The following is a 10000-nucleotide window of genomic DNA, read 5'->3' on the forward strand; positions in this document are numbered from 1 at the left end:
GCAGGGCCCCAGGGTCCCTCCCCCGGGCCTGGCGGGGGCGGCCTCGGCACTGTGTTAAGTCCCTGACCCGCTTGTTAATTTTTTTTATGCTAATCCTCACACAAGGATGTTTTTCCATTGATTTTCTTTTAGAGCAGTGGTTCTCACCTTCTTGGCCCTTTAAATGCAGCTCCTCATGTGGTGACCCCCAACCTTAAAATTATTTTCGTTGCTCCTTCATCACTGTCATGTTGCTGCTGTTATGAATCGTCATGTAAATATCTGAGATGCAGGATGGTCTGAGGCGACCCCTGTGAAAGGGTCGTTCGACTGCCAAAGGGGTCGCGACCCACAGGTTGAGAACCGCTGTTTTAGAGAGACTGGGAGGGAGGGAGGGAGAAAGATCAATTGGCTGCCTACGGCCCATGCCCCAACCAGGGCCAGGGATCTGAGGTACATGCCCTTAACCAGGAATAAACCGTGACCCTTCAGTCCCCAGGCCGACGCTCTAACCACTGAGCACGCCGGCCAGGGCCAGGCTGGTTACTGCCCTGGCCCAGTGCCCTGTGGGCTTCTCACTCTCTCCTGGCGCCGAGGACTCCAGCTCTGCGTCCTGTTTGATGCGAAACCCCAGATGCAGCCCCGCTGTGTGGACCAACACGCCGGAGATGAGATCTGCGTGCCCGGAACCGGCCGCCTAACGGACCGCCAACTGCGCATCTCGCTGTTCTGTGTGCTTTTCGCAGAGACTTGGGCACCGTGGGCGCCGTGGCCTTGGACGCCAAAGGGGATGTGGCTTACGCCACCTCGACCGGGGGCATCGTGAACAAAATGGTCGGCCGAGTCGGGGACACGCCCTGTGTAGGTAGGCCTGACCGCCGCCGCCTGTCCCCTCTCCGCCCAGCACCGGGTTCGCATTCTCCGTTTTCCCACTCTCCTCTCTTCATCGCCCAATCTCTGGGAGTGGCCGCGCGGGGGCCGGGGGCGAGGGGGGGTCGGCGTGGCGGGGGGGGGGGACGGGACACACACAGGCCTGCTGGTCCCTCGGGGGCGTGGCTGGTGGGCTGACGGGAGGGAGACAGAGGTCAGGCCGCTGCTGTTGCCCCCAAGCTGCCCACGGTGCCTCTTCTCTCTAGTTCCAGTTTGAGGGCCCACAGTTAGTCCCAAAGGGTTAACTACAGGGAACCTCTTCCCGGGCGTGGGCGCTAAGCAAGCTGAGGACCTGAGTGGGCAGCTACTGGGTCTGAGGGGCACAGAGTCACCTGCTCTCGGCTCAGGATGGAAGCAGGTGCATCTCATAACCAGGAGGGGGGAGGGGGCGTGCGCCAGCCCTTCTGATTGTCCTGGTGTCACTGCCCCAGGAAAGGTCAGCCCCCCCCCCCCCCCCGCCCCCAGGTTCCCTTCCTCCTGATTGCAGGGCGGTCACATGGCGCTGCGAGTCCACCTTTGCATCCCAAGGTCATGGGTGCTCCTCGGGCCTTGGGCTGTGCTTTGGGACTCAGCACATGCAGCGTTAACTTGTACTACGTGTTTGAACTTCTTTTAAAAATACCCTTTTATTGATTTCAGAGAGGAAGGGAGAGGGAGAGAGAGAAACATCAATGATGAGAGTATCATTGATCGGCTGCCTCCTACAGGCCCCACACCGGGGCTCGAGCCCACAACCTGGGCCTGTGCCCGGGACTGGGCATCGAGCCTGTGCCTTCTGGTTCGTGGCGGGCGCTCAGCACGGGGCCGCCGGCTGGGCTGCACTCTGTCCGCCCTGCTCAGGCCGCACGCCTTCTCCGAGCAGGATCCGGGGGCTACGCCGACAGTGCCATTGGAGCTGCTTCCACCACGGGGCACGGGGAGAGCATCCTGAAGGTGAACCTGGCCAGGCTCGTGCTCTTCCACGTGGAGCGGGGTACGTGGACAGGGGCATGCCGTCTAGAGGCGGGTCTCGCCCTCTCCCCTGCGCTGCAGGCGTTGGCTTGCAGGTAGACACTGTGTCCGTGTCGACTCCCCCACCTCTGTCGGGGGCGGACTCACGTTTATGCTGCTGCCTGTCCCTCGTGGGGCAGCGGCTCTGAGCTGGGTGGGGAGAGCCGGCGTCCCCCCTGGCAGGTGGCTCAGCGAGGATGGCCTGTGCGGTACCGTCCTTGAAGCTCTCGGGTGTCCACGGGCGTCGGTTCCTCACGCCGCACAGGCCCCTCGGGTTCCTTTGAAGTAACGTCTCGTCCTCAGCCTGCTCTCGCTTTCAGGAAGGACACTGGACGAGGCGGCGACGGCGGCGCTGGGTTACATGAAGTCCAAGCTCCAAGGCCTGGGTGGTGTCATCTTGCTCAACACAGCAGGAGACTGGGCGGCCCAGTGGACCTCGGAGTCCATGGCCTGGGCGGCCGCCAAGGACGGCAAGCTGCACGTCGGCGTCAACCTTGGCGACACCAGGGTCACTGACCTGCCCTGAGCCCCGGAGGGTTAGGCCAGGGGCTGGCCTGCAGGTGACGCCGTTGCCTGGGTCGCAGGCTCAGCTTGACCCGTTAGCTAGAACCGGAATCGCCCTCCGGTCTGCCCCGCGTCCTGCCCCTGGAGCAGTGCCTGTCCCAGTGCGTGGTGAGGGGCGGAGTCTGAAGGGAGGAGAGAAGTGCCCACAGTGAGGTCAAAATGCAGCGAGCGAGGGTGACAGGCCGGAGCCATCTCTTGAGCCGCCCCCTGGTCTCAGGTTAGAAAGAAGAACCGACATGATCTCAGCCCAACCGCCACCGGAATGTCCTCGCGCAGGGAGCTGGAATCGGGAAACACCCCCCCCCAGACCCCCCCTCCCCCCCCAGTGGCAGAGCTGCCCCCCATCCCGGGCTGTCGTGGTTGCACTTTCTGGCGGGACCGGGAGGCAGGTGGGAAGAGAGTCCGCGGACGCGTCTGACGGCGGCAGGAGCAGCAGGGCTCGTGGGCAGAGGCCAGCTGAGCGCGGTGTCGCGGCGTCCACTGGGCTCGAAGGACGTGGGTAAAAGACAGCGGGAGCGGCAGACGGGTTTCTGAGGACGGTCGGACCCTCGCTGACTTGCTAACATCGAGGCTTCCAGACCTAAAAGGACCCTCTGGTAACCTGCGCTCCCGGAGCTGATGGTGCAGCCTGGGCCCCACCCCTGAGCTGGGTGGGGGCCGTGTGGTCGGCGCGGGGAAGGGGGGCGTTCCCTGGTGGAGAGGGTCCCGTTAACCTTCCCACTGGAGCGGTGTTTCTGCTGTGACTGATCTGCAGGGCTTACCCTCTCTGGAAGGAACCTGCTTAACTGGCAATCCCACGGCCGCTAATAAACTAATAAAATGCGATTTGGAAGAACAACAGTGGTTGGAGTCGTGCGGACAGGCCAGAACGGGCAGGGCTCCCTGGTCTGCCGTGCAGGCAGGTGTCGGGTGACGGGCCTGCAGGGGAGCCCTCTGGGTGTTGTTCCTAAAGTGCACACTAGAGGGCGCCAGAAAGGAGCGTTCCCCCAAATGTTCACTGGAGGAAGCGGGGAAAGACCTTCCCTGGGACCCCCACTCAGGTGTTGTTCCCCAGGTGCAGCCGAGATGGCAGCAGAGGAGGGTCTTTGTTTTTTATGAGCTGCCCTCGGGCGGCCTGTCCAAGGTGCAGGACGGAAGGCGGCTTCTCGGTGACAGCCAGCCCGGTGTTCTTCAAAAGATAGGCACCAGGTGGCGTCAGAGAGCCTCCCGGTGACGGACGCTCCCGTGTTATTTCCAAATTTTGGTCACAAGTTCTTTATCCCAAATGCGTTTTGCAGATATTTTCTCCCAGTTTGAAGCTTTTCGTGCTCTTAATACTGGAGAGGTTTTCCACGATCTCAATTCAGCGGTTTTTCTTTCATGGATTGTGTCTCTGGTGTTTATGTAAAATCAATCACGTTTAAACCTGAGTCATGAGTCTCAACTCTAACATGTTGGGGGGAAGGTAAAAGCCTCGAGCCGTGGGGGGCCAGGCGCCTCCCTCGGGGAGGAGAGGCCGGGATGTGAGTGATTCGGGCCGCACCTGTCCCCAGCACGTGCATTTTGAGAAGTGACCCAAGCCAATCAATCGGTCAGTCGATCGATCGATAAAAATGGCCCCTGCCCGACAGGATCGGGCTGCGACGTGCTCCCAGCGTTCCCAGCGTGTGACCAGCACTTGCGGCCTCACCGTGGGCGGCGAAGCACAGTCTGCCTTCAGCCGGAAAGGAGCTCGAGCTCATGGCTGACGCAGTGCAGCCGCCGCCCCCGGCGGGCGATCCCTGCGTCTCCCTCGGTGTGGGTCCGTGTCCACGTGGGGACGCCTCCTCCGTGCTAGACCCGTGGCCTGCCTCCCACGCGCCACTGAGTCACCCCGGCCGGCCGGCGGGAGCCCGGGGCCCCACGATGGGGACGCGGGAGCGCGGCTGTTCTGTTGAGGGCCCAGGGGCTGTCAAAGGGTCAGTTGCTTTTCCTGGAGGCTGTCAGTTCTCTCGGAGGAAGTTCTGGAGCCCGGCTTGAGGCTTCAGGGGAGGGAGGGGGGGAGGTCTGGCCCCCTTGGCCTCAGTCCACCCCCAGCCCTGCGATCTCTGCCTGGCGAGGGGCTCCCAGCCACAGCCACTCTGGTCCATCCTGTACTTGATGGGGGTGAAGAGGGGGTCCCCACACTAGCAGTCCCCACACGCACCGTGGTCAGGCCCGCCCCCTCACTGTCTCTCCGGGGCCTTGACACCGTCCTGCTGTCCTGCTGCCCATGGTCCCCTCTGCCCGCGGTCTCAGGTTCCCAGGTCTGCGGACCCTGTCGCCCTGTGTGTCCTGGTTTAGCCTTCGCTTCGGTCCCCCTGCCACCGGGTCCTTGTCCTCATTGGTTGATGCCGTTTCATTCCCCGGACGGCTGTCCCGGGGCGCGGGGAGTGCGTGCGGGTCAGGACCGGCGTGCCGTCGTGGAGAACAGCGGGGACACGTCTCTCTCTCTCTGGCGGCAGCGCGGTCCAGGCCCCGGGGGCAGCGGGCGCCTGCGCTGGCCTGTGTTCCGCCTTCAGACGCTGCGGTGAAGACAATGGCGTCGCTGTGTGGAGAGCTGTGTGCGGTGGCGGGGGCTGCGGGGGGCCTGGCGCATGGCTGGGTCTGTCTCCGGGCTCGGCTACACGGGGTGAGGGAGGCCCTTCTCAGCTCCGGTGCCCGACACGGTCCAGCGGGACCAGGAAGCGAGCTGGCATCTGGGCAGGCGAAGCCACAGCCGGCGGGGCCAGAGGGCTCAATGGGCCTTTGTCCCCAGAGGGCAGCGGGGACGCCCGGATGTGGGGTTCAGCGTGACCGAAGGCCACGTCAGCGGTGCCCCCTCGCGGCGCCTGCCAGGACCCAGCCCCTCGGCAGGGGCCCAGACGGCAGGCATTTTACCGTTAAGCTTGTTGCTAAGTGTCTGCAGCTTCCGACATGCATTTGCCCGTTTCCGCTTTCGCTGGCTATTGTCGAGCTAGAGAAGAGCTCGCGGCTTCTGTGTCTGAGCCTCAAGTCCGGCCGCCTCACCGGCTCTGCTTTCATCTGTGGTTATTTGTCTCGAATCTGCAAACCTACCCGAGAGCTTTCTAGACGTACGAACATACCGACAACTGTTGGCGACTGAAGCGTTCGTGTTTTTTCTTTTGTTAGTATAATAGAAACTAATTTTTTTTAATTAAAAAAAAAATTGGTTTCAGCCCTAGTTGGTCTGGCTCAGAGGATGGAGCGTTGGCCTGCGGACTGAAGGGTCCTGGGTTGGATTCCGGTCAAGGGCACACGCCCGGGTTGGGGGCTCGATCCCCCATGTGGGGTGTGCAGGAGGCAGCTGATCAATGATTCGCTGTCATCATCCTATATAATAAAAGGCTAATATGCAAATCGACCAAAGGGTGAAACGACCAGTCGCTATGATGTGTACTGACCACTAGGGGGCAGATGCTCGACGCAGGAGCTGCCCCCTGGTGGTCAGTGTGCTCCTACAGGGGGAGCGCCGCTCAGCCAGAAGCTGGGCTCAAGGCTGGCGAGCGCAGCGGTGGTGGCAGGAGCCTCTCCCGCCTCTGAGGCAGTGCTAAGGATGTCCGACTGCCGGCTTAGGCCCGCTCCCTGTGGGCTCTTGCGCCGTGAGAGGGCACAGGCCGGGCTAAGGGACACCCCCCCCCCCAATGCACGAATTTCGTGCACCGGGCCTCTAGTATATAATAAAAATAAAATATTAAAAATTAATTTCAGAGAGGAAGAGAGAGATAAAAAACATCAATGATGAGAGAATCATTGATTGTCTGCCTTCTGCACACCCCACACTGGGGATCGAGCCCCCAACCCGGGCGTGTGCCCTGCCTGGGAATTGAACCCTGACCTCCTGGTTCATTGGTTGATGCTCAACCACTGAGCCCCGCCGGCCAGGCTGATAGCTAAATTTCTTACCAATGCTGAGCGATGGTGAAAGCCTTCAGCCTGGTGGATGCCTTATTTTTTAAAAAATATCTTTTATTGATTTTTTACGAGAGGAAGGGAGAGGGATAGAGAGTTAGAAACATCGATGAGAGAGGAACATTGATCAGCTGCCTCCTGCACGCCCCCCACTGGGTATGTGCCTGCAGCCAAGGTACATGCCCTTGCCCGGAATCGAACCCGGGACCCTTCAGTCCGCAGGCCGACACTCTATCCACTGAGCCACACCGGTCAGGGCTGTCTGCCTTATTTTAATGGAAAGTCCATCGGCATTTTCCAGGTCATGGTGGCTACTGGGCCTGTAGGAAACAGGGCGTGTGTTGGCATTTGCAGGGGACCTGTCCGTGGGGGGCGCTCCCCCCTGCCCCCCGGAGCCTGTGCGGCAGCGAGAACATGGCCTGGAGGAACAAGACCCGAACCCCCCACCCTCACCCTCAGGTGTGGTCGCCGTGGCGGTGAGTGCTCCTCTCGGTCACAGTCAGGGAAGCGTCGCTGCCAGGCCCCGCGCCAGCCGACACCTCGGGGCGGTGAGGGCGTGGGACCTGCGCAGGCGGGGCTGGGACCGGCTCCCTGGCCTTGAGCCACTTCTCCGAGTCCCATGACGGCTGGGCCGCACGTGGTCCCAGCCTCGCGGAGGCCGCAGCCCGCTGTCCGCTGAAGGTTGGGACACACTTCCTCCCCCCCCCCCCCCCTTTGGCAACGCCGAGCGCGCGTGTACCCTGTGGTTGTCCCTGTGGTTGTCCCGGAGGCAGGAGTTGCTCAAGGAAGGCCGGGTGTCCGTTTGCACAATCCGTGCTGCGCCCACTGCCCAGCCCCCTCTCCCCTCCGCCCCTGTCGCCGTGGGTGAGACGGGCGGCTGATAAAAGGCGGGAGGCAGAGTTGTCACCAGCTGCCTGTTGCCAAGCCGACGCCATGGCAGGTTCCGTGGCCTGGACAGGTGAGTGGGCATCGTCGGAGCTGGGGAGGCGCCTGGGGCAGCGCACTGGGGGCCCTGCGAGTGGGGCCACCCCTCCCCCTGCCCTTCGCCTGCGGGACCCCATCCCCGTCCTGCGGTTCCTGGGGTATCAGCCCGAGACCGTCTGTCACAGGACAGTTTCCTCAACCGGCTGAGACGAGCCCTTCTCCTGTCCCCAAAGCCCGCTCAGAGCGGCCCTGCCCCATCCCTGCCCCTGTCCCTGCCCCGGCTTCCTCCCAGAGCGGCCCTGCCCCATCCCTGCCCAGCCTCGTCCCAGAGCGGCCCTGCCCCTCTCCCTGCCCCGGCCTCATCCCAGAGCAGCCCTGTCCCTGCCCCTGTCCCTGCCCAGCTTCCTCCCAGAGCGGCCCTGCCCCCGTCCCTGCCCCCGTCCCTGCCCCCTGTCCCTGCCCCGGCCTTGTCCCAGAGCGGCCCTGCCAAGGGCTCAAGCCGACCCCACGGGGGTTGCCCACAGGAGGGCACCTGGGCCACGGCCCTGAGTCTCCCTTTGAGTTAGGTTGAGGGGGACCCGAGGGCACTGGAGGTGGCACAGGCCTCGCCTAGTCCTGCCAGGTGCCCTCGGCCGCTCTGTGGGGCGCGCAGGCCTCAGCTGGGGGCAGTCCGCCCGGCCTCCCCGAACGGCCTTGTCAGCCCCAGAAGGTCTTCGTCCCAAAGAGGCACCCCAAATCAGTGTTTCCCCAGATGTTCCCACTGCCCTCCCCCGCCCTCCCCCCACTCTCTCCCCCTGCTTCGGAGGGCGCAGCTCAGGAAACCTGCCTCGGCCTGGGGGGGCCAGAGGGCCGGGGAGTGACTGGGGGGCCGGGGGACCTGGGGGGCCCGGGGGGCTAGGGATCCTCAGGGGGGGCCTGGGGAGCCTGGACCCAGTGCCCTCCTGGTCCCTCGGGCAGAGGAAGCTGGTCTGTGGGAGGCTGTCCGGGGCTGCAATGGCCTTGGGGCCAGGATGGTGGATGATGCCTGACCCTCCACCTCTCTCTGCTGCAGGTTTGCTGGCCCTGCTGCTCCTCCCATTCGGTGCGTGTTGTCTGCAGGCTCTGGGCCCCCCCCCCCCCCCGACTTCCCCAGCTCAGCTGTACCCCTCCCCTCCCCCCTCCCCACCCTCCCCCGCCTTCCCTGGCTCAGCTGTACCCTGCACCCCCCCTTCCCCCCCCAACCCTCCCCGGATGCCAGGCCCCAGCGCCCCCTGCTGACTGGCATTTCTCTTCATGCCTTCCCCCCCCCCGCCCCCCCCCAGGCTCCCCTGAGAAGCTGGTCTGCTACTTCACCAACTGGGCCCAGTACAGACAGGGGGCCGCACGCTTCCTGCCCCAGGACGTGGACCCCGACCTGTGCACGCACCTCATCTACGCCTTCGCGGGCATGAAGGGGCACCAGCTCAGCCCTGTCGAGTGGAACGACGAGCAGCTGTACCGGGACTTCAACGGCCTGAAGCAGAGGTGAGCTGCGGGGCGGGACCTCCCAGGGGCCAGGCCCCCAGCTCTGCAGCCTGGGGCGACTCGGCCGTCCGGCCGTGGGCCCCGCTGTGTAGCTGTGGACCATTCCCTCCCCCTCTTTGGGCTTCTTGGGCTCCATGGGGGTGACGAGGTGGACAGGGACCCCAGGCCCTTGGTTTAGGTCCAGGTGGGATCCTTTGTCCTAAAATCCGTCCATCTGTCCATCTGTGCGTCCGTCCATCAGCTCTGGTGTCTGCCACCTTGGCCACACCCCCTGAGGGTCTGTCCTCAGCCGGCTGGGTTCTCCCGTCCCAGCCTAGAGCTCCGGCCTGTGCCCCGAGCTCACATGTCCCCACGCCCCCCACCCCCACCCCCCGCCAGGGTGCCCGCAGCCGGGCGGAGCCGGGCCCAGCCTGACCGCCCTCTGTCCTCTCCAGGAACCCCCGGCTGAAGACGCTGCTGGCCATCGGCGGCTGGAACTTCGGCACCCAGAAGTGAGCTGGCCGTGAGCGACTGTGCGGGGGAGGGCTCGCTGGGGTGCGGACAGGGCAGGGGGTTGGGGGGGTTAGAGGGGACACGGCCTGCGTTCTGGGGTGACCGCCTCTGGGCTGCTGGTGCCCCATCGGGCGGGTTAGCTCCGAGCTCCTGTGCACCCCCTTGCGGGCCTCAGTGTCCTCCTTGGTAAACGTGTGGAAGGAGGCTCCGGCCCGTCCCCCGCAGCGCCCAGGCCCCGAGAGCTTCTGTTCCTCCGACGAGTGTCCCAGGTGGCCTGGGCGTGGGGCCCGATGGCCCAAACCCGGGCGTGTCTGGGGCGTCTGGGGTGATGTGCGAAGGTGGCGCAGTGGGTCTGGGCGCCGGCCTCCCAGGAAGCCCAGACACGCGCTCCCCGCGCCCGGACCCTCTCTCGCCCGTGGCCGAGGCCGTGAGCAGCGCCTCCTGGAGCCGTGCCCCCCGCGGGCTCAGCCGGCGCCGGCCCAGCGCCCATTGAAGAACTGCGGCTCCTCCTCGAATTAAGTTCTTTCCTGAAAGTGACTGAGCAGGAGGTCGGTCTTCAAGTCAAGACCCCAAGAAGTTCAGGGACTTTCTACAGGGACACTGAGGACGGGGTGGGGGTTCCCTGGGCAACTCGGGGCTCTCGGGGCGCCCTGGGCTGGTGACGTAAGAGCACAAAGCGCCCCCCAGCGCCCGGCCCTCCAGCCGCGAG

At 64.3% G+C, this 10000-nt stretch overlaps 2 protein-coding genes across 2 annotated transcripts in view; both read left to right on the forward strand.

Annotated features, from left to right (window-relative positions):
• The window catches only part of LOC118655313 (isoaspartyl peptidase/L-asparaginase-like), an 8357-nt gene extending 5059 nt beyond the window's left edge, over positions 1–3298 (forward strand). The window contains exons 5-7 of the mRNA XM_036306980.1: positions 726–844; positions 1772–1882; positions 2220–3298. Coding sequence (XP_036162873.1) covers positions 726–844; positions 1772–1882; positions 2220–2425 — 436 coding nt within the window. The 3' untranslated portion in view covers positions 2426–3298. The remainder of the gene's footprint in view (positions 1–725; positions 845–1771; positions 1883–2219) is intronic.
• A 3790-nt stretch (positions 3299–7088) lies between these two features.
• The window catches only part of CHIT1 (chitinase 1), an 8601-nt gene continuing 5689 nt past the window's right edge, over positions 7089–10000 (forward strand). The window contains exons 1-4 of the mRNA XM_036307028.1: positions 7089–7330; positions 8348–8377; positions 8598–8799; positions 9234–9290. Of these exons, the coding sequence (XP_036162921.1) occupies positions 7306–7330; positions 8348–8377; positions 8598–8799; positions 9234–9290 (314 nt within the window). The 5' untranslated portion in view covers positions 7089–7305. The remainder of the gene's footprint in view (positions 7331–8347; positions 8378–8597; positions 8800–9233; positions 9291–10000) is intronic.

This window comes from Myotis myotis, unplaced genomic scaffold (genome assembly GCF_014108235.1).
Source record: "Myotis myotis isolate mMyoMyo1 unplaced genomic scaffold, mMyoMyo1.p scaffold_m19_p_44, whole genome shotgun sequence".
Lineage (NCBI taxonomy): Eukaryota > Metazoa > Chordata > Mammalia > Chiroptera > Vespertilionidae > Myotis > Myotis myotis.